Source organism: Podarcis liolepis, assembly GCF_965112155.1.
Source record: "Podarcis liolepis genome assembly, chromosome: 8".
Taxonomy (NCBI): Eukaryota; Metazoa; Chordata; class Lepidosauria; order Squamata; family Lacertidae; genus Podarcis; species Podarcis liolepis.
Window position 1 is genome coordinate 61,095,386 of NC_139560.1, and position 24,630 is coordinate 61,120,015.

Genomic DNA, 24,630 nt, shown 5'->3' on the forward strand with positions numbered 1-24,630 from the left:
TGAGAACGTTAAAAGTCACAGGCACCCAAACACACCAAAGTTCGGTGGGTGGCAACATCTGAAATAATGCACCCCAAGTTACGATAGCTCCAATGCTGCAAAGTGAGAGGGAGAGAGGGCCTAGCCGTGAATTTAAAAGCATCATTTTTGAATGGACTGGCCTAAGAATATACAGTGGTGCCCCGCAAGACGAATGCCTCGCAAGACGGAAAACCCGCTAGACGAAAGGGTATTCCGTTTTGGAGGTGCTTCGCAAAACGAATCTCCTATGGGCTTCCTTCGCAAGACGACAATGTATTGCGAGTTCCTGCGGGTTTTTCCCCTCCCTCCCTTTTCTAAGCCGCTAAGCCGCTCATCAGCTGATCCGATTAGCAGATAAGCCACTAAAAGTGCTAATCTGCTAATCCGTCAATGGGCTTGCTTCGCAAGACAAAAAAACCGCTAGACAAAGAGAATCACAGAACGGATTCTTTTCGTCTTGCGAGGCACCACTGTATTGTTCAGCGCAGATAGATTCAGGATCTCAAAAAAGATGACCCTACATATTCAAAGAATTTGGAGAACCACAACTACTCCCTTGTAGGATTGAGTCTGACGGTGTAAAGATTTGCAACACTGTGGCCTGGATGTATATGGCATCGTTTTTATTTTTTAAAAAATGTTTAGAAACCAGTTTCTGGAAACAAGAATAAACATTATGCGATTGACTTCAAAATAGCACTCTCATTTCCTACTCAAACAATATCATTGTTGTGATCCCGCCCCACCCCCCAATTGCTTGGCAACATATCAAAGCAAAACAAGCCACTGTACATAGAGCAATTTTTTTTCCACAACTGAAAGCTACAGTTCACACTAGACCTGCTGCTTTATGTTGCAATCTACATGATAAACCTGGGAAGTTAATCCACGACCATGCAGGAAATCCAAACGTCTCCTTAGAATTGAACATCCCTACTCCAGAGCAGAAAAAGTGCTCCTTCTGGTCACCTCAGTGTACCACACGCCAGCCCCATCCCTGAGTAAGAGGTGTGAAAGGTTTCAAAATGTTCCTTGATTTAGGGAAACGAGTAGTGATGTCACTTCCTGGCTCAAAACTGCCCTCCTCCCACCAATTCAAAAGTGACACCAGGATTAAAATAGAGGGATAAGACATGCATTTTTTTCTTCTTCCAGGAAAGGGCAACGGGGGTGGGGAAGGAAGATGCATGGGAGGGAATAAAAAACACAACACAGAATAGTCCAGGTATAACTTACAGGATACGAGGTAAGTGACATCGCACTCTGAAACCCTCATGATGTAGCCCAAACAAACTGAAATGACATCTAAGTTAAACACTACAAGGAACAGTCATTTTATACATAGATATAGATATATAGATATAGATATATTTATTTAGAAATTCCTATAAAGAGGTTCTGGTTTTTTCTTTTTCTTTGCCCTGACTAATTTTATTGGTGATTGTATGAGTTTTGCTGTAAACTAAAACAGGTCTGGTACAAAAACAAAGAGGAAAGACTGGTGTCAGTTAATATTGCCATGTAGACACTGTACAGAGAGGCCTCTTACAACAAAATCAACCTTAACGTGTTCTCCGTGCCCGCCAATTGCTATTTAATCCGTGAGAAGGAAGTGGGAAGGGAGCGATTTTGTGAATGAGAGTTTATAGAAGCAGCCCAATGGGGTTAAAATAATTTTTCACTTGAAATTAGGTGCCTTTTCCAAAACAAACTAAGGCACTTTAGAAGCCCAAGACTCAAATCCTATTCCAATTGGTGAGGAGGACAGAGGACTCAACAGAGCCCTCACTGCAGACATCAGCAGGACCAGAACTCACCTCGAGTCATTTTCAAAAATGTGGCACATAAAAATGTCACAGAACTGGCCCATAAATTATCAGTTCCTTACCACAACCAAGAAATGCAACTTGGGGTGTTCCAGCCGCCAAATGAGCTTTTTCCTTGGTCACGGAGAGTTAAGAAGCAAAGTGTGCAGCATGTATTCTTCCTCCTCTGCACAGGGCTAAATTTTATCAACAATAAAGAAGATGGTTTAGTAATAGTTACGGGCATAAAAATACGACGTGGTGAGGCTGCAGAAGACTGCTGGCTCTCATCTAAGCAGTTTATAATTGCTTGTATTCACAGAATCTCTCCCACCCCAGGGCCATCCTCTCCACCTTTAAAGTCCTTCCAGGGAGGAATATTATCTATTTCCCACCCCCTCTATCTAGATTTCCCACCCTGCTTTGAATGTGGAGGCCAGGTAGAGTAGAATCAAGAGCTGTACAGAGCCCTTGCTCCATGTGTGCCAAACATATTTGCACCCAGAAAGGCTCTGTGCCTAACATGGAGGGAAGTGTAGGGCCCTAGATTTAAACACACACAAAAGGGGGGTGGGAAGGTCAAGCCATCACCATGTGGGTGAATCTTAAATTGGCACATAAAATATTGCACATGCTAAAAAAAGAAGAAGCAAACAACAAAGGGGAACAATGTTTGGAAGGAAGCAACAACTGCAGGATTCTAAGTCTGCAATGCAAGCAGTGAACAAAATACATTCCTATTGCTCCAACCTTTAATTATTATTATTACTGTTGTTGTTGATTTTTTTTTTTTACTTGTTAGTGTTAGTTTTATAGATACGGTCAGTTTCATGATCCCTGCTTCCTTTTATGTTTGATGCTCTCCGAGTACATGTGAAAATAGTGGTACGGAAGGGAACGAAATAGGGATTTTTTTGCCCCCTGTCTCTCTAGTCCTCTTGCCGTCAGAGGTTGAAACGAAAAACAAAACAACAAACAAACAAAAAAAGAAGCCAAAATAAAACTCCAATAAACAATAAATTGAAAGTGCCCTGAGCAGAGTTTATGGAAGATTAAGCAAGTTCTCTGAGCAGAAATGTTGAAAAAAAATAATTACAGCACTAAATAAGCAGTGTGATTGTGAGGAGGAACCTGCCCAGCTATTTGGTAAATTACTGAGAGGTTACAATTCAATTCAATTCAAGACAGATTTCAAGCTATTTTAAAACTTAAACACATTTTTGGTGCACCCCAGAAAATGGTACAAAAATGATTAGTTCTGGTGTGAGCTAAGGTTCAAGTAACAAACAAAGAGACATAAGAATTGAAGGGAAGGGTAGAATGGTAGTTATTTTTTCTCCTTAAAATGTATTATATTTAAGCAAAAGATGAGGAATGAACACTGGAGGAATCTGTTCATTCTGGGTTCTGTTCTGATATCTGTAATTTCGATTCTTGATCTGAAAGGGCCTCAGATTTGCAGAGGCCGAACGCAACCAGCAAAGCCACATTCACAGTCCAAGTATCGATCAAGGGAGATGAACTCCCGTTGGGCAAGTATCTCAACTAAATATTGGTTGAGCTGAGACTGAGGTCACACCTTACCCTTCACCTGAGTGCCAGGGGTGTTCGAATTGGCCTTTTCTGCTTCATTCATTCCCCGGACAAGGCCGCTTTGAGGATAGTGGCTACCCTAAGGCATGCGGAATGATAATGGAAAACAAATCAGGGGTAAGCAGCCTCTGTTTACCCAGGCAACATGCCCTGGCTTTGGATTGCGTCCAAGAATAATTGCAAGTGGGGAAAGAAGAAAACTCATGTCCACCCGCCCGCCCCTGATAAGAAGGATTGCATCCTAAAGTAATTGCAAGTGGCGGAAGAAGAGGATTCATACCCACCCCTGAAAAGGAGAAAGCAACTGATGTTAATAACTTCTTATGCCATTTTCATACACAATGCTAAGCCCGTATTTGAGCTCTCATATAATATCTGTACCACATGAGAACAATGTTAACATGGATAGAACGTGCCAACATCAATTTTAGATTCACATTGTAGACCAACTCAAGGAGAGCCCAAATTAAGCCTTGTGTGTGAAAATGCCCATAATATCTCATCAGGAGGTCCTAATCTTAAAGCTTCAAAAATTAATGCAGTATTTTAATTAACTGGACTTAGCTGTGTCTTTATTAATGTGAATTATTCATAGGCGGGTGTCATCAGATCACTTGTCTGTGAGTAGTCACTAGGGCATTAATGTGGCTCTGTCAGGAACTGGTTTCAAGATGGAAGCCACAGAAATCAGCAGGAGTTAGGACCTCTAGATCCACTCTTAAATTTGTTTCAGATTTGTGGGAACAGTAACACTGCCAAGAATAAAAGAGCTTAACTGGGTAAACTTTCTACCCATTGTCCTGTTTTGTACCAAACGTTTGACATCTACATTGTACTACTAATGGAAAAGAAGTTATTCAAAGTAACAAAGAGTAGTATTCACAATAATAAAATAACGAAGGATTAGAAGTAAAATGAAAAACCAAAACTTGCTTCTGTGTCAAAATCTCTCTTATGGAAACTGAGCAAATCTGAAGAGAAATTCTCAGACTTTGTCCTGGTTCAGGGTGACAGATGTGGTAAGAAAATAAAAAGGTTGAAAGGAAACCTAACCCTATAAAAATGGCCTAGAGTTTAGGCAGGTTAGTAAGTAATTGCTACATTTGTTTAAGCTTCTTCAGTCCCTCTCCCTTTCCCAAAAAATTATTAGGTAAAAACTGCAGGAATACCACACAAATGATAAACTCAAGATGTGCAAATTGCAAGATTCTTTAAAGTCCATCTTTTTCAAAAACACTGGACAATAATGATTTTTTTCTTCTCTTTCTTTTATACTCTCTCTTATTCATTTATTATCTGTCAGCTCGCATATGCCTTTAACTCTTTCACAAGCATTAAAGTTTTAAAAGTGCCTCCTATTAAGTAGTCCTCGTGGACAATGACTGTCACATACCAGTTCATAATTCACATTCATCCCTTTGAAACCACATGAAAAACTTTCAACATCTCGCTTGTGAAAAAAACAACAACCCTCTACATAGTTTGCATGTAGTTTAACAGTGTTGAAGAGATCGGTTTTCTTTTCTTTTCCTCTCTCTCTCTCATTGAAGAGATTAAAATGAGATACAGTACTTGCTGAGTGTTAAGCCAAGATGTTCGGCAACGAAAGTGTGAAACAGCATTTTAAGTGCTTAAAGACATTCTATGTTCATCTTCGACATCCACTTCCTTGTGTCACACTGAAATTTGAAAAAAAAGTGGCACTAGTTGTCCATAGTCAGGAACTAAAAACAGTACTAAAGTTAAAAGACAAGTATTTGCAACCTAAAATGCAAACTGTTATGTCCACTCTCCCAAAGGGGCAGTGCATATTTACCTTGTGGAAGCAAATGTCAGTGGCAAAACTCTCTCTCTGGCCCTGTACAGAAGCAATGATGATGAGCCCATGCAGGGGTCCCCCAGAGATTGCTAGGCCTATGGCAACAATGTCCTACTTTGAAGAAATTCCCAGTGTTAGCAAAGCAAGGAGCGTTCGCTGCGCCCTTGCAATGCAGCTGTACTAGCAAGTGGAGATGAAATGTCTGTATGGCAGCCTCTGAGAACGATAATAAAAAATAGTGCAGTCAGGCTCCTATTGTGGGGCAGAGGATGTAGTTGGGGGGTGGGGAGATGGGAAATACGTGGCAAACTTCAGAGGGGCAGGGAGGAATTTAAAAAGTGGTTTTATGGTACAAGCCTCAGAGTTTCTCTGATGTTTCTCTGATACTGCCTCTGGATTGGCCTCCCAACAGCTGCTAGCTGAGAGAATGACCAAGCCACGCTGCCATGGGACTTCCGCCCTCCCCATGAATCAGACATTAGTGTTTGTCTCTGGTGCACTTCCCTCCCTTCCCATCCCCTCGCCAAAGACAGCCAAGGCTTATTCTGCTTGAAGTGTTGGAAAGACAGGAGTCATGGCAACAACATTTGCTTCCACAAAGGGTGGGGATGAAGCAGATACTGCCCCTTTCTGTAGCTCCCGATAAAAATCATCACCAATGAACACTTGAGGGGCGAGGGGAGTATGCACCAGTCTCCTGCATAATACCAGCTGCAACTATAACAACAAGGTTATAACATAAACCTAAAATAAGATGATAACATGTAAATACTGGGTTATTTTGGCCTACAGTACAGTAATCTGGATAAAAATGACAAGGGGTAGCCTAATTTCCTTTTCCCTAAACAGACTTCACTTGCCTACATTGGATCGCCCTTCAATGCAAATCTTAACCTCCTGAGGAATAAAAGAAGGTTTGGGGAGAGTCAACGGTGGCTCCTCTTCGGACTTCTCTAATTTCCGTGTTTCGGGGGCAGACCACCTCCTCTTCCTCGTTGCCGTGGGCTTGCTGGGTTCTGATTTGGTGAGCAAAGATGCTGCAGGCAATCCTATTTTGTCTGGAAACTTCAGTTCACCATTCTCAGATGACATCTTTGCACTTCCCTGATCAATCCCGTTTTCCTGCTCTGCATACCTATGTCTACTACCAGTTAGACTGTCATTCTTAGAGTGCTTCAGCAAGATGCTTGTTGAGTCCATGGACTGGCCCTTTTTGACGGAGCCGTTCTTCAGATTCTTGAGTGTAAGTGATATGCAGACGTCCCCAACAGAGAGTTTGGAACATGGCAAATCAAAGAGCTGGCTTGTTCTCTCAGGGCAGCAAGATGACCAACCTTGTCCAAATACAAAAAAAGGATATTCTACCAAGACTTCAACACTGACCTGCAGGGATGAAGGAAATGAGGGTGGGAGGGGGAAGGAGGAGAGAAAAAGAAAGGGAGAGAAAACACATTAATCTGAAAATGTTCATCTGAATACCACAGCTGAGTTTGACCAAAGCAGAAGCCTCTTTTAATGAGAAGAGGGGTGGGCAGGGTTCAGAGAGAGTTGGGGGTTATTTCTATTACTGCAAAACAAGCTTTGCAGCCTAACCCAGCCTTGGCACTCCTCATACTAGACCGCAGCTCAAGTTGTGTTAAAGGTCCTAAAGAATTAATAGGTTTTCTTCTGACTGCGGCCCAGCAGTGGAAAAGTAAATCAGAACTACCCAGGAATCTACCATTTTAATGGTGGGTGGGATGTGGCCTTCTCAGAAAGACTTGCCTGCCCCACAAGATACTTCCAAAAGAGACAAGTCCAACATGGCGTAGCATCCATTTATTTCCCATGGAAGAGATTTCCCATTACCCACTACTCAAAAAGATCTTTGTAGAGGTTATCTAAATAATTTTCTAAAACTGAAATAAGGGAACTCTTAATTATGGAAAATATGTAATGCTATTACATGTTTTTGTTTTGTGAAAAAAATAAATTAAAATAAGCTTGAGGCCGGGTGGCGGGGAGAATGGCTGAAGTCACCTTTACATCAGTCTAGAAGGTAGTTGGGCATTTTTCTCCCAGCTGGCATAAAATATGGGCTCTGTGCCTTTTGGTATGCAGACGGGGACAGTGAAGAAGCTAGGGACCAAATTGCCAACTTTTGCTACTCCTCTTGGGGAGTTTTTAAAACACTTCATCTACCTCCCTTGCATTTTCTTCAGCAGAGCAGTATCCAGCCCAAGGTATTCCAGCACACCTCACTCCTCTGGGGTGAAAACAGCCCCCCCCCAGTTGCGCAGCACACAGCTGCAGAAGCTACAGACCTGCGGCTGCTTCCCATGCTAACCAACTGCATTCATTAAAAGCAATTTCATAAGCCGCTTCTGTTCCATAGGGATTAATCCCAAGAGAGATTCTCTGTAGGTTAATTAATACAAGCTGCGGCTAGGGGATAGTTCAGAAAGAAGCCTAATTCTTCGTCCTCTCCTGGGAAACACAAGCAGTTCCTCTCATCTAAAAGTGATTGTGTGGCAATGAACACAATATAGTCTTGGAACCTGAATAAAACCTCAGTCAATTCTGTAAACTCAAATGTGATTTTGGGGTTCTATTTATTTCAGCAACCAGTAAGCTAATGAAATCCTGGTATACATTTAGGTGGCAATCCTATACCCACTTACCTGGGACTTGGGAGTAAACCGCTTTGAACTCATTAATGAGTTGACATTCATTTAAATTCTTTATTTATTATTTTTTATTAATGAGTCAACATTCAAATAACTGCACTGCTCGCTCTATTAAAACACACAGGTTTTTAATTTTACTTTAAAAAATGCCCATAAGAAAGTGAATCTGCTATTACAGAACTGGAGAACAGGGGGTGAGGATGGGGCATTGGGCAACGTCCCCTTGCTCTAGAAATTCAGTTGCTTTTCCTATCCCTCTACATTTTTCATCCCACCTTTTAGCCTGCCTAGGCCCTAACTTCTTATTCATAGAATCATAGAGTTGGAAGAGACCACAAGGGCCATCGAGTCCAACCCCCTGCCAAGCAGGAAACACCATCAGAGCACTCCTGACATATGGTTGTTAAGCCTCTGCTTAAAGACCTCCAAAGAAGGAGACTCCACCACACTCCTTGGCAGCAAATTCCACTGTCGAACAGCTCTTACTGTCAGGAAGTTCTTCCTAATGTTCATATTCATAACAGCGTTCACCCAAAGTAGGTCAGGATACCATTTGTCTATGCCAGGGATAGCTAAGGTGGTTTTTGCTCTGGATGCTGTTAGGCTCCAACTCCCATTGGTCCTTGCCAGAATGGCCAAGACTCAGGAATTGTGGGACTTGAGATACAGCAACATCTGAAAGGTACCACGTTGGTCAGTCCTGGTACATGCTGACTAAAAGACTCAGTGCAGTCAAAATATGCCCCCTTTCAAAAACTGAATATATATTAAAAACCCCAGACATGTAATATATGAAACGCAGCATACTTTTAAAAGGAGGCTATCAAATAAATGGCTCCTGGGGAAAGTTTAATCATCAATGAATGTGAAAGGAGATATTCTGTTGTAGATATGATCAACAACGCTGCTCTCCCTCCTATACAACATATCAATAATGTGGAACATATGTATGCTTTAAAAACCTTTAGAACCACAAGCTCACAAGGGGGCAGAGAAGGAGGAAGGAAGAGAAATTCATGGTTTACAGTGCTACCTCAGGTTACAGACGCTTCAGGTTACAGACTCCGCTAACCCAGAAATAGTACCTTGGGTTAAGAACTTTGCTTCAGGATGAGAACAGAAATCGCGTGGCAGGGGCAGCGGGAGGCCCCATTAGCTAAAGTGGTACCTCAGGTTAAGAACAGTTTCAGGTTAAGAACAGACCTCCAGAACGAATTAAGTTCTTAACCCGAGGTACCACTGTACGGAAGTCGTATTTTGCTTCCTGTAACGGGCTGTTTGACATCAAACTTCCAGGATGTAAGGAACCTGGCATAAAACTGGCCAGTGAGGAGGGGAAGGACATTAATGGGCCATGATAAAGACTCCCAGGGAGAAATGGGGACGTAACACAGGCACAGCATCTGAGTGCTATTGCCCTGTAGGCATATGAGACTTGCTTAACATCTATAAGGCAGCAGCCATAGTTCCTGGTGGTACTCACTGGTATGCAGTACCGGCACTTTCCCCTCCAAATCCTGGCTTCTAAACTGAGAGTGTGAGGAGGGAACACCTTTTCTCTAAATTGCAGGTGGCAGGGGGAAGGCTAAGGCAAGACACACCTAGAAGGCCACCTTAAGGAGCTCCTGGGCTGCAGCAGCATTTGAAATGGGCTTCCCGGCTCACATCCTTAGCCATTATGCAACAAAAATGCTGTCTCTCTTAAACTGAAAAGGTTGTGCCAGACTATGCACTCAGCAGACATTTCAAATTCAAACACAAGACAAAATAGTGATCTACCAAGTCGAGATTTCAACTAGGTAATCAAACAGTCAAACAAAAACAAAACAAACCACATCCACCAGGAGACTAGCTGCTACTACAGAAAACATGACTGATACAGAAGGGACCCAAAGCCCTAGAATCTACAGGAAACGAAAATTAAACCCACATTTTAATCGTATCTCTCTACACAACTTGCTCTAAATTCTGGAAGCGTCCCTTGTGAGAAACACAGCTGGTGGAGTATTTTAAGTAAGATGATGTCAGCTAGATTTTGATAGGCTCCTGCATAAGGTGACACTTAAATGGAGGTCATCATCCTTTCTACCAGACGATGGCACTCTCCACTCCTGAAAGGAAAGCTTTCCTGACATGCCACTTTTACTGATGGTATTTGTGAGCATGAAGAGAATACACCGGCATCTGCCTCCCCACCTCTGCTGCTGCTGCAGAGGTGACAGCATCAGGATGCTAGTACAGCAACATTAAAAGACATGGAGGGGATGGGCTAGGCTGAAACTTATCGTATGGTTTTCCCAGATACGGCTGAATTTTTGGTTGTACATTTCTCTGTAAGTGAAAACACAACTTTCCATTGTACAGCTTATTATAGGTCCAGGAGAAGAATTTCATACGGCGGCATCCTCATGAGTGAACAGGGCAAGTTCTGCAGCTGCTAAAGGGAGAAGAACTTATCTCTTGGGAAAATGTTGACAATCCTAATTTAGAGGTCCATTGTTACATCCACACACATTAAGGAACCTTGAAACTTTTAGTCACTCGGCAACCACTTCTACTTTGCAACATATGTCATTGCTCTTCCTCAGTTATTAAGCCACTGGAATGCCATTTTGAAAATCTCTTCCACACTACCACGTGCTAGCCCTTCTGTGCTCCTAAGAGACTTAGACATTGTGAGAAAGGATATCCAGTCAACTGAATAGCCCCTCCTTTCCCCAGCCCATTTATTACCTGTGCTCGGTGCTCCCCAACTGCAAACTGTATCATGGCAATGCCTGGAGTATGGCTGTCATCAACCCTTTCCACGGTGCTGGAGTCTATTTTCAGGTCACTGCTAATTTCTGCACTCTGTATAAAGTCTTCTGTTTTCAAATCTTCTACCTTCTTCAGCTCTCCGTTGGCCAACTGAATGATAGACCCTTTCATGAAGTAAGGAGGCAGTGTAGAAGGAGCAGCTGCTGAAGAAGGTACAGGCTGGATCAGGGGGAGGTGGATCTGGGCCTGCACGACGGCTGCCTGGTAAGCTGTTTGACTTGCTAGCGACTCGGCGTTGAAATTCTCGCTTTTTGGAATGGCGGTTGTGACAAACGTGTGAGGCACTGCTGCCAACTGGGGAGATGAAGTGGCGATAGCAGGAGGAACCCCTGTTGAGTCGAGATCTGCATTGCCTACCGGTATTAGGAGGGGCTGAGTGCCTGGGATCACCAGGTGCTGTGGCAGATTTCCAGGATAGCCAAAGGCTTGCTGTTGACTGCTTAGGTAGCCAATTACCGGTGGCTGAGTCCCAGTGTAGAAGGCCGCAGCAGGCAACCCAACGGGGAGGTGCTCTGAGGCGCTGTGGGTGGTCTGAATGACTGTGTGAGGGGACAAAGTGGCAACTGCTTTCACCCCTTCGTGGCCCATAGTCTGTTGCGGAGATAAAGCATAGGATCGGTGGGCTGTTTTTCCTAAGTGCAAGCTTCCCTTTTCGTTGAGGGCCAAGGGAGGTGTTTCTCTATTGGTGGTTTGTTGGACCTCCATGTCTGCAGTAGGTGTGCTGCTATTGGGAACAACCATAACAGAGGACCGGACACCGGTGGAATCGCGTGCAATATAATCAGCAGGACCCGAATGGACCACCACGTGCCTGGCCTCATAATGATGAGGAGATGGTTTATTGCCTGATTTGACGAGACTCACTTCTGAGGATGGCGAGATGCCGTAACGCCTGCTCTTCTCTATTTCCCCGTTCAGTATTTCTTTTGCTTGCATAGCCTGCAGCCTGCCGCTCTCGGACTTCTTGGAGGACTCCCGAGTGACAAAATGGCTGCCAGAATCTGCATATTGCACCACCACCTGGGAGGAGGGGCCAAGGGCAAACGCATGAGGAATCACTGCCTGGTGTGGATGCAAATGGACTGGGATGGCTGGAGGAGAGACGTTCCTAACTGAGCCTTGTGGAGAGCTGGAAATGTGGACGTACTGGTTTTGCTGGGTCGGTGGAGGGGACCCTGCTGTGATCAACCCGGGCGCCCGAACGAGATGCGGCTCAACTTTGTGCCCTTGCTGGTTGAGGTTGCTCATGCTGGCCAGCAAAGTGGAATAAGCCTCCAGCTGAGAACGCTGGGATGGAGTGGTGGCAACAGCAGTGGCAGAGGCCGCCGTGCTGGTTGCAGAATTGGCTGTCGGGGAAATCAGTGGGGAGGGGATGAATCCGGCGTATGGTCCGCTATACGGGGGCCCTACAAACTGGAAAGTGTGCTGCAGGTGTGCGTACTGCACTGGGGAGACAGGTGTCCCTGCCTGAGAAAGTGCAGGCGGGTAAACTGTGGTGGTGGTGGCTGGAACAGACCTAGGGGCGCTAGGTGGGGAATAATCTACTCCTGCAGACAGCGATTTGTGTAAACCTATTCCATGTTGTGAACCAGCTTCCGCCGAGGTCCCTCCAGGCCTGCCTCTCCCACCCAGGCTGCTCTGGCTGCTGACTGTGCTGGAGAGCCATGTTAAGTTGTCCGCTCGGTGGTTTTCACTGGCCAGAACTAACGGCTTCACCTCAGAAGGCAGGCTGGTGGCAGGGATCTCTCGCTTCTTGGGCGGCAGGCTTTCGTTGCTCCTCTCCTGGTTGGATTTCATTTTTCACCGGCCCCTGCCCTCCGCTTCTGTGGCTTCACTGCCTGGCTGGCTCCGATTTCAGTCTGCTAAGTGGAAAGTCACATTTGATTTCTGAAGGGGATCCAGAGACTTCATGAGGAATCATCTCCCTGTGAGCACACTCCGCCAACAAGCTGCTCTGGAGGGAGAGGGAGAGGAAGAGAGAAAAAGGAAGGGAGAAGGGTAAATCAAAACATTAGCAGTAAGGGAAAAATAAAAGAAAATGAATATTAAAATCAGGAGCAGTGCATTTGTTCAGAATTTCAACTAGTAGGTCTACAGCCATGCCGTAAAAAACAAAACAAAAAAACAAGAGGATGCTGTATGCTGCAATTAAGACACTAGGTTAATCAAAATTTATTTCCCCCCTCAACACATACCTGGAGGCAGAATTTTCAAGGGTGAATCCCTTAGGATGCTATCCCAGGCACATTTACAGTAAACATAATATACTATCAGGTTATTGTTCTCTTCCTCATAAGAGCATAAGGCTATCAATGGCTACTAATATTGGTGTTGATGTATTAATTACAGCAGTGTTTCCCAAACTTGGGTCTCCAGCTGTTTTTGGACAACAACTTCCATCATCCTTGACCACTGGTCCTGCTAGCTAGGGATGATGGGAGTTGTAGTCCAAAAACAACTGGAGACCCAAGTTTGGAAAGCACTGACCTACACAGTCATAGGCAGTTTGCCTCTGAAGACTAGCTGCTGGGGATCATGTGGGGAGAGAGTGCTGCTGCACCTGTATCCTGCTTGCGGGCTTCCCACAGACACCTGGCAGGCCACTGGGAACACAGGATGCTGAACTAGGTGGGCCTTTGGTCAGATCCAGAAGTCCTTTTCCATTTTCACTCTCAGGAAATCATTATATACTCAACAAAGCATGTAGCCTAAATCTCTGGATTGCAGCATTATTCACATACTACATGAAGTGCATTAACGGATAAAACATGCACAGTACACAAACAACTATGGCTTTTAGTGTACGATATATACAAACAGATTTAGGGTAATTGGCATAATTTCATATTGAGGCACAGAGATGATGAAGGTAGTGAAAGGAGTAAGGATGTACTCTGTAAAAAGAAAAGAAAAAGTACCTCTCCTCAAACAATAAGACAGGTTCATCTTTGTGAAATTACCACAGAAAGCAGAGAAATATGATGCAAACACCTGAAAGATCACAGCATTGTGCTTGAGTTAGAATTGCAAGTTTGCCATTTCTCTTTCCCTACAAACCTCCCCATTCAAATTGATTCCAGGATTCTTTTGGGCGGGGAGTGTTGAATAACACAGTGTGCTTCTGAAGTGGCACTGAACAGTCAGTATTCTACCATTCCTTCTGTTTTCATTAGTAGGTTTTGATTACTGTACATGCACAGTTAGCAGTCGTTTTCAAGAAACGTCTCTCCCTGTCCCCCCCCATTCCACAGTTTTACCAATGTGCAGAGGCACACAGGGACACTGATTTAAGAATGGCGGAAAATGAATCCTGATGTGATCATACAATAGCACGAAGATTCCTTTTTATGCAGTGTATGATGCACATGAAACTGATTCAAAAAATATTAATTTTTCATTTAGTAGACTTATTTCCTGCTCCCTCCCCAAGAGTACATATTTTTAAAATTCACAGCTTTAAACTGGAAGACAGGCAGAACCAACCCATGTAGCAACAAAGTGAGAGAATTACTCTTATGAGCAGATAGCAAATATTATTATATAGCATAAAGTCAAGGGTAGGTCTTTATTTCTCAATATTTCAAATACTGGCTGCTACAGGTGCTGAAATGTCTCCTCCTCTTCCCCCACCTCTTTGGCATATTCACAGGAGAAGGCCCCTTACAGGAGCTTACTTTTGGATCCCTACAATCTGCATCAAACTCCACCTGCATGGTTAAAATTACATAATATGACAAACTCCCACGTCCTGTTCCCTTATATCTTAGTAACAAATGAACTGTGCGCTACAGATGCTGTGTGGATTGTGCTCTGCATAGGAGCAGGGCACTTACAAGGGACCGGGAACTGCTCTGCCCAAGGAAGAAGATCCAACAAATTTCAAGGGGTAAAACCACGTGATGCATTAGGACTAAAACAGCAGCTGTAAAATTCAGATCTGAATGTTCGCAGTTAGGCTGGCATCCTCCCTTACAGGATGATTCTGTTTTCCATACTGTGACAGATTTGAAGTGTGGGATGGCAGAGAAAGACTGCCTGCCTCTGTGTGTGTGTTGGTATGAGTATCTTTCTGTTCCTGTGTACGACAGGCAAGCTGTAGTACATGGGTCAGACAAGTATGTCATAAGAAAGGAGGCCCCTTTCTCTCAAGATCTCCTTCTCAGGGTTGCTTGCATATTGAGACCTGGCTTAGACTCAAGAAGCAGTGCTTGAATTACAGGAGGACAGAGGGGTTCTTACTCTCTTAAGTTAAGCATTTTAGAAGAACACAAGGAGAGCATAATCTGGATAAAATTGAGGAGAGGACAACCCTTACTTCCCCCCTCATAATTTGAACACTGCCCAAAAGGACAGAGGGAAACACCCCGATAGTGATAAGTGGCAAAACTGGGGGGGGGGGGGAATACCTACCTGGGGTAATGTTCCAAAGTGCAAATACATTATTTTGCTTCTTCTTCTTTTGAATAAGCATTTTAATCACTTTTTCAACTCAGAAGATTACTTCCCCTGTGTGCCCTTTAGATAACATAAGCTTCATTCATTCTTTAATTTCCGAACAAAATACATTCTGGTCCAATAACATAAATTCATATGATTTTTCTTTGGGTGGCAGTGTGTATGTACAATGCCTGTACCTGGAAGTTTATCCTTGTGGTGATCCCTGCTTACTTAAAATTGAGGACCAAGATATTAAACCAGGTAATCATAGTTGACACTAGTACAGATAGTACACTAGTACAGAACTAGTACACTAGTACAGAACTGAAGCATAATCCCTCCCTGTACATACACATAGACACAGCACTCAAGCTTGGGTATGATTTATCATTTCAGCTTAGCATTAAACTAGAAAACGTGTTTCAGGAAGGATATTCCATGTTACTGTCCTAAGTAACCTAGCATCATACGAAGACATCCATTCCAGTCTCAAGTCCACAGAAAAAAATATACAGCTGATAGTTAAAGCATTCCAGATGACTGGATGTTAGGCTAACCTCAACTTGCTCATTATGGGTTTTTGCATGACTCAACAACTCTATGCTTTATGTTCACGGGGTGGGATTCACCTAATCAGTGGAAGTCCCGCACAAAGATTTCTGCTTGCACAACAGGGCTTGGCCCCCTTCCCCATGCCCCCTCTAAATTCATTCTGGGGAGGCTGGGAGAACCCCCAGAACAGTGGGGGGGGGGAGGAGAGGAGAGGAGAGGAGAACTGGTCCATCTAGCAAAGGTTGCAATGCTTGCACAGATGGAACCATTGGAAGGGTGCAATGCTGAATTCCTCTCGTGATTTATGAGAGAGGCGTAATGTTCCCTATTTCTAAGTGACCTTGTAGGCAAGTCAGGGCTCCTCAATCATCAAAGGTTTACTGAACTGTCACTCTTGGAATACACGAGGCATTGCTCAGCCCAACCTAACCACATCTGCTGTTGCCACAAGTCTTACAATCAGTCTGCAATAAGCCTTTTGCAGTAGATTATGATAATCTACCGGGAAGAAAAAAAGACAGTTAAGGGTAGATAAAGGTTATAAGAATGGAGTAGGGTAACACAATGAGGCTGAATAGTTAAAGAAACATGCTAAAAATAAACCTTGGGATCAAGTATTTCAGACCATTTCTTGCTTGCTTCAGCAAATTACTGCTCTAGAAAAGCTTGTTTTAGTAAGCATGGGAAATCTATTACTACTGCTTCCTGCATTAAAAAAGAAAAGAAACCAGCCAAGGTAGTAAAGAGTATTTTCACATTATTTTGCTAACCCTCTGTTGACATGTATGGTTAAACGGCCCCCAAGAGTGCTGAAAATAAAATGAATAAAACTTTTGTTTATCAGTCTCTCACAACTCCATGTTCCAGATATTCCTCAATCATGACAGGGACCAAACTAACCTGTTGTGTTGTTGTTTTTTTAAGAGGAAAGGACCTCCTAAATTTATTGAAAATTTGATATTATTTTTGCAAAATTTGGGTTCAGTTCTACTCCTATTGAAGTTATGGAGAAAACTGAAAAAAGCTTAAGAATAAAGGTGCTGGGTCAAAGAGACCTTGCAAAGTGCTGTTTAATTTTTTTTAGTTTTTCCTTGTGTAAAGATGTCTACCCCAAAGCTGTTATTCCATCATTTTGTGCCATGCTTACTAGTTTGACTTTTGGATTCACTGTGCCCCAAAACTGCATCTGCAAATGTTTGCAAGCGATCTGCGCCCTCATCTCAGGAGGTGACCAAGGTCAGTGGCTATCTTTAATCAAGGACTTTTAGATAACTGTATTGCTCTGTTCACAGAAAGGTATTTACAAAATGCATTGTTGAGTGTTTTCCACCCTTAGCTATAATTGCAACCAGACAGTTCCAGCAACTCAAAATCTAGGCCCAACAGTGGTTGAGAAGCTAACAACATATTTGCATGGTTCCAGACAGAACCTAACAACTAGTTACAGGATTAGCTAATGAAAAAAAATCCTGACTGCCGTTGCACATTGCAAAAAGTAAACTAGAAATTCCTCAATGCGTTCCTTTCCCACAAATCCAGAAATGTAAGCAGGAAGATTTAATACTTGTATAATATGTGTGAAAAGTAGGATTGACAATACCTCTTCTTTGTTCAGTGCACAGCAATCTCAGTCTAGAATTTGAAGTCTCAAAGCACTCTTTATATAATAAAACTAAAAATGGCATAGACATCTGTGATCTGATGGTCTTCCAAATGCATGGTCAATGGCATTTCCCCCCTCCCAAAAAAGGATAGTGGGCAATGCCCATTTAAAAGCCTAAGTTTTTGCAACCAGAACAACCCACAACAGATAGAGCATCCCAAATAGACCTGGATCTGGAGTTGATCAAACTCTGGGTTGAATCTAGAAACATAGCTACCTTGCCTTGGGTGTGAATAGGGTTAGTCTCTGAACTGATAGGGCATGCCACACCAGGAAAAGAAGAAAGTATCTTGCAGAAAATTCCAGCAACATTGTGCTCTATGTAATAGTTTGTTTGACCTACGCAAGAGTTGTGAAGTGCGGCGATTCTGCATGGGCTGCCTAAATAGCAAGTGCTATGTGTGTAAAGTCAAGTGAGATTTTTGTTGCTGTTACTTATTTAAGTGTTTTAAAAATGTTATATGTATGCATGTCAGAGGTACAACATTTTATCTTATGTTTAAAGAACTGTGTGGTCATCCTATACCCTGTTCTTGGAGGTTTATGTACTTTACATTGTTGTTGTTTAGTCGTTCAGTCGTGTCCGACTCTTCGTGACCCCATGAACCAGAGCACGCCAGGCACTTCTGTCTTCCACTGCCTCCCGCAGTTTGGTCAAACTCATGCTGGTAGCTTCGAGAACACTATCCAACCATCTCGTCCTCTGTCGTCCCCTTCTCCTTGTGCCCTCCATCTTTCCCAACATCAGGATCTTTTCCAGGGAGTCTTCTCTTCTCATGAGGTGGCCAAAGTACTGGAGCCTCAGCTTCAGGATCTGTCCTTCCAGTCAGCACTCAGGGCTGATTTCCTTAAGAATGGATAGGTTTGATCTTCTTGCAGTCCACGGGACTCTCAAGAGTCTCCTCCAGCACCATAATTCAAAAGCATCAATTCTTCGGCGATCAGCCTTCTTTATGGTCCAGCTTTTACTTCCATATTTTACATAGTAGATTCCAATTAGTTGTGTACAACTTTATTGCATACTGGAAAAGTTTTCAATGAAGGTATGGCTTGTTTTTTACCTGCAAATTCTACCACACTTAATATATTCCTCTAGATGTTTCATTTTTATTGGTTCAAATATAGTAAATATGATTCTAAAATCAGATAGATATAGTCAAGTTTTCTATCAACACAGGGTTCACAAGACCAGTCCATTCACTCTTATATTTGATGTCTGGGTTTTTATTTTTATGTTGTGCTAAAAATAAAAATTGCTAAGCTACATTTGTACAATCACTGGTAGTAAACTTTAGACCATCACAGGCTTTCTATTCTTGGCACCATATTTTGGCACATAACACAAGATACCTCTCAGGCTCAGAGAGAGGCATCTTGTGTAATGTGCCAAATGAAGGCAACAGGATGGAATAGTTTTACAGGTACGTTTGCTTGAATATCCTGGGTGGCACATTGACATAAATAATCTAGAGCCTGATATTTTAGAGAAATGAAATACAGCATTCAAGTAAGGGGGGAATTAAGAAGCATTGGTGATTCAAAGGCATGATTTATGATGTAATAGTCACGCAGTGTCTCAGAATATGAGTTATGAGATTTTAGTAAAGCTGCACCTACAGACCTTCTTCTTACAATCTGATCCTATCTTCTTGAAAACCTGTGTAAAGACACAATGGCACATTAAATGCCCTTGTGTCAATGTAATGCAGTTTGTGCCATGTTACAGCCGTGCAATTCAAGTATCTTGCACTGGCTCAGTAATTGATTCATCTAGCCTATTACTGACTGTGATTGTCTCTCTCCGGTCTCTGAAGTAAGCCCAGCCTAGCCATCTGGCATCCTCAGACTACAGACGTCAAAAACCGAACATTGGACTTCAGTAGTGTAAAAATGTGCTCTAGTCCTGAACTTGTAATGATCTCAACAAAAACTGCCCAACATGCACCCATGTTAGTCAATGAGACCAAACTGGTAGAAAACAGAGAAAGTGGTATTGTGGGCCAACAAATCCCTACATTTTCCATATACTTCTGGAAAGCAAAAAGAAGAGCAGGGGGAAGAGAGTTAAAATGGGAACTGTCATCATTTGAGCCTGCAGTGGTCCCAAACAGAAGTCAGAATATAAGGAAAGACCAATGTTTTTTCAACATGATTCTGAAGTATGAAATATTAAGATTTTATTTATTTATTTTTAAATATGAGCTGAAGTGTGACAAGAATACATAACGTGCCCTTAGCTCTTGCAACAAGACATATGGGAAACAGGCAAAACTACCTAAGTAAATTTGGGAAATTCATTTTTTTAAAAAAAATGTTTTATTAAGATTTGTCCTTTTAAATGCAGAAACAACTTTTTTGTTTTGTTTTAAGTACAATATTTACCTAAAACAAAAGCAAATTAAATTATTCCACCACCAGGCAGTTAAATTTATTCTACAGGGGGGAAACAACAAAACAACCACTGATTTTATTTTATTTTTAAGACAGTAAGTTGTGACTTTTTCTTCCTTGATACCATATCCATCTTGTAAAAACTGCTTTGGAAATCTAGCAAAGTTACAAAATGGAATACAAAAGTTACAAAAGTTAAAGGGAAAGACAAGTAACTTTCCACTTGCAGCAATTTTCAACTGAATAATCAAATAATTCCTGCAGCCTTCACTTATGGCTCAAAGCAGCAGAGTCTGGGTTTGAAAAAGTATAAGGCAAGTCTCATCATTTGCCAGACCTCCTGGAGCTCTCAGCAGCCAAGTAATTCCTCCCACTACTGGCCAAGCTTCATTAAGTTAATCAGGTGTTCATTCATTCAGTCATTCATTGAAGAAGAAAAGATGTATTTTTAAAAATACTTGTACCAGCTAGCAGCCACCAAAATGCACCAGCAAGGAGTGTGCCACACCAAGTCAACGCTGAGAGATTAATTTGCAGAGGCCTTTGAGGCTGTCAAATAGGAATTCATTTCATATTTCCCCCCAGGGTTTTTATTCTGCACACATACTTCTTGCTACGTATAGCCTGCCAAAAGGTAACAATACAACAGGAAAATTGGGGTGCTGGTGGGTGGGAAATTAACGTTCTGAATGTCATGAGCAAGTTAAAACACACTGCCATTGTCCATCCTGTTGTTGCACACCCCCCCCCAATCTCTTCAGTGCTGAGAAGCTCCAGGGGTTCCAATGCTCACCCAGGGGTCAGTTTCCTTGGAAGGCCAATGGTGACTGTGGTGTCTTTAAGCTATATGGTTTTATTAACACCTACATACAATCTGAAGGCAGGAGGGAGGTGTTAACACACCAAAAGAATTTAATTATCCACTAGTCACAGCTTTGGATCCAGGACAGAGCTAGACATGTCTCTGCCCCCCCCAAAGATATTTATTAAAGTTTTTAAAATATAACAATGAAACTGAAAAATAAAAAGAAACAAAATACAAAATACAACATAAAAACAGTTAAAAAACAAATAGTTTTCCATAACATATCTTCCTTACGCTTATTTCCCCAGACCTCCTCATACCTCCCTTCTTTGTATTCCACTTCAATTTGTTAGTTCAGCAAATCCTTACCATTAAGCGTTTACCCATTTGTAAACCTTTTTTTCGTATCTCCTAAATGAGCTAGACATGTCTCTGAACCCACCTCTCACTGAGTCATCTCCCTGGCTTCCAGCTCTCTCTCAGACAGCAACTCCCCCCCCAACCCCCCCCCCCCCGCCTTGCCCTTATGGTTGTTTCTCACTTAGATGTAACTACAGTGGTACCTCGGGTTACATACGCTTCAGGTTACAGACTCCGCTAACCCAGAAATAGTACCTGGGATTAAGAACTTTGCTTCAGGATGAGAACAGAAACCGCGCGGCGGCAGCGTGGCAGCAGCGTGAGGCCCCATTAGCTAAAGTGGTGCTTCAGGTCAAGAACAGTTTCAGGTTAAGAACAGACCTCCGGAACGAATGAAGTACGTAACCAGAGGTACCGCCTCGGTAAACGGCCTCGGTCCTGTATACTTGAAGGAGCGTCTCCACCCCCATTGTTCAGCCCGGACACTGAGATCCAGCGCCGAGGGCCTTCTGGCGGTTCCCTCATTGCGAGAAGTGAGGCTACAGGGAACCAGGCACAGGGCCTTCTCGGTAGTGGCGCCTTCCCTGTGGAACACCCTCCCACCAGATGTCAAAGAGAACAACAACTACCAGGCTTTCAGAAGACATCTGAAGGCAGCCCTGTTTCGGGAAGCTTTTAATGTTTGATGTATTATAGTATTTTAATATTCTTTTGGAAGCCACCCAGAGTGGCTGGGGAAGCCCAGCCAGATGGGCGGGGTATAAATAATAAATTATTATTATTATACCACTGTACTGCAACTCAGCTCATTCATTTCAAGTTCTCAGATGAGCACTAAAGTGGCCAGCTGGTCATCATCTTTGAAGAATCTTGCCTGGCCAGTTCCCCAACCTCCCCCAAACTCAAAACATTACTATTAGTGGTAGAAAATCAAAAAACAAAATGAAGTGTGTCTTTTTATTTTTTAACACATTATTTATTGCAGTAACCTTCAACCTTTTCAGACAGGGGACCCACCAAACATGTACTTGGGGCCCCATTTCTTCATTTTTTAAACCATATATGGGATAGTGACAGTGCTGCTGTTGAAACCCACCTTAGATCACTGGCACGGTAGTGCTTCTGAGCTCACCAGCTGAAGACCCATGTTTCATTGAGACATACAAAATCAAGGCTTAAACCTCGTGCAATTTAAAACAGTCAGCTCTGATCTCCCAGGGTGGAGGGTTTCCATTGGCTTCAGTGATTTAAAGAGACAACCAAGCATGTGCACGCACACAAAAACACACAGTCCAAGTACACATATGAAGCATGTGGTTCATGGATTGGTGGTGAGCTGTGAGACCACCATTAAAAACAGAGACAAATGTTGAAGGTCACTTCTAGAGCAAACAGAGAAGCATGCTGAATTAAAGCTCAGGTGCTTCTGCATGCCAATGCAGCGATACTCAATATGCAGGGGGAAAGGGACGGGGAAGCATTATTAAGCAGCAAGTAAGTGTTGCTAGGTTTCCTCACACTCCATGTCACCGAGGCATTTGTCAGTCAAGAGACATTACTGCTTCACAGTGGTAAAAGGCTGGAGAAAGCCCAATCTCAGTAAGTGCTCATATATTCTTGAGTTGTCTTCATACACCCATTAAAGCTTAAAGCTATTAATTGCCTTACTAAAAATGTACCATTAAACATCTCACTTTACAACGGGGATAATCCTTTGCTTGGATCAATGCAACAGAATGTCTCCCCCAACCCCTGTTCTTCTTGTCTCAGAAGTTCAGTTTAGAAAAATGAGGTTAATAAACATTTGAAGTCACTGTAGTAAAATCGTACACAATTAAAATCCCCTGTTGTATCTTATAAAGCCTGTGTGTGTGTGTGTGTGTGTGTGTGTGTTGCATGCAGTTTACACACATGCATTATGGGTGTCAACCGACTAAATTCTCTAACCGAAAACATGGTCATCTCAGTAGATTTTAAATATCTAAATGACTCCCAAAGGGTACAACTTTGAAATTTGTACTAGATAGGTATTTCAAAAAATGAGGGTGCGATATCTCTCTACTGAAAGGCTGGCGACCGCACTGCATGAACACATTGATGGCTTTCAAGAGGGACTATGTATATTTTTAGGAGATCACATCATCTCCTGCCAGAGTTAATTTGATAAAATACTGAGCTCTTTCAACATGCCATGGAAGATGGAAGACTGATGTATTAGCAAAGAGCTGGTCCCAAGCTATAATGAGCGCTTTACATTAGTATAAAAGCAAGATGATCTAACTGTTTCCTGGGAAACAGGCCTTCTTGATATATAGTGGTAAACCTTCTGGGAATAGAACTGCAGGTTTTCTTCTAGCAAAAGCTTCCAGCATTACTTATTCAGCACCACTTCATGCAATACCATTATTCCAGTTGCAATTGTATAGGTAATAAAAGGAGGGAAAAATCACCGAGTGTGCTCATGACTTCTTGCCGCTTGTCAAAAAAGAAAAAAGGGAAAAAAAGAAAAAGAAAAGCATACATACTAATTGCATTTATCTTTGTGGCTGCACAGTCTTGCCAAATCTATAAAAATCCAAACCAAAACGCTTTGACGGCAGGGTGGGGGGTAGTACCCGAGGAATCGATGGACAGGAACAGACTTTGAAAACTATCTGATTTATTAGCTTTCCTCATGCTTTAAAATTTGAAAGAAAAATGTAAACTTGGGATGAGTCCTGATAGCTGCGGGACACAAGCACCCAAAGCAGAATGTGCAATGGTTACAGTTAACACACAGGTGGATATTCAAAGCATACCCAAGAGACTCCTACAGTGGTAGCTCGGGTTACAAACAGCTAACAAACTTTTTGGATTACGAACACTTCAAACCCGCAAATTAGTGTTCTGGGTTGCGTATTTTTTTGGGTTTACGAACCTACTTCATTCAGGGGTGCACTTCCGTTTTGAGTACCACACTTCCGTTGTCCAGCAACGGAGAAGGGGGTTGTCACAGCGTTTCCCAGAGCCGTGAGGGAGTGAAGCTGCGTGCCTGTCTGCCATCTGGTTGGCAGGCGCGCAACTCCCCCCCCCATGCCACTGCAGGAGGCACGAGCGCTCTAGGGAGCATTTCCCGCAGCAGCATGGGGAGGGATCTGTGTGGATCCCAGTTCAGCTACTGATTGATTGATTGACTGATTAATTGATTGATTGATTGATTGATTGTGTGACTGCCGAGATGGATAAAAGCCCCCCACATCCAAACAATGACAATCATCAGTGCAGGTAAGCAATTTTTTAAGTTTCTATTTTGATCATCTACAATACTGTTTTATCTATTTTATAGTACAGTACATTGATTATTGCTTTCATTTTATGAATCAATGGTCTTGTTAGATATTAAAATTCATGTTAAATTGCTGATTTAGGGGTTGTTTTTAAAAGTCTGGAACGGATTAATCCATTTTGAATTAATTTCTATAGGAAAGTGCGCCTTGGTTTAAGAATGCTTTGGTTTAAGAATGGATTTCCGGAACGGATTAAGTTCATAAACCAAGGTACCACTGTACTTTTTCCTACTATCTGAACATCTTTCATACACGTGCTATGCCCCAAAGCTCATCTCTTCCCATAGATCTAAGCAACCCTTCAGTATCTTTGCACATTGAAGCTGCCCTTAGTCTACCGGATCTCTAGAAGAAAGGAGTTAGTTCCTTCTCACA

General features: G+C 42.7%; 1 protein-coding gene across 36 annotated transcripts in view; it reads right to left on the bottom strand.

The window, feature by feature from the left end:
• Window positions 1-622: 622 nt before the first annotated feature.
• The window catches only part of ATXN1 (ataxin 1), a 300,198-nt gene continuing 276,190 nt past the window's right edge, over window positions 623-24,630 (bottom strand). For 30 of the 36 annotated variants that reach the window (XM_083519211.1, XM_083519243.1, XM_083519240.1 and 27 more), the window contains 2 exons: window positions 10,638-12,675; window positions 623-6,621 (listed from right to left, as the gene is read on the bottom strand). In XM_083519211.1, the coding sequence (XP_083375337.1) occupies window positions 6,091-6,621; window positions 10,638-12,518 (2,412 nt within the window). In that variant the 5' untranslated portion in view covers window positions 12,519-12,675 and the 3' untranslated portion in view covers window positions 623-6,090. The remainder of the gene's footprint in view (window positions 6,622-10,637; window positions 12,676-24,630) is intronic. The other 6 variants (XM_083519227.1, XM_083519219.1, XM_083519221.1 and 3 more) reach the window with 1 other exon arrangement.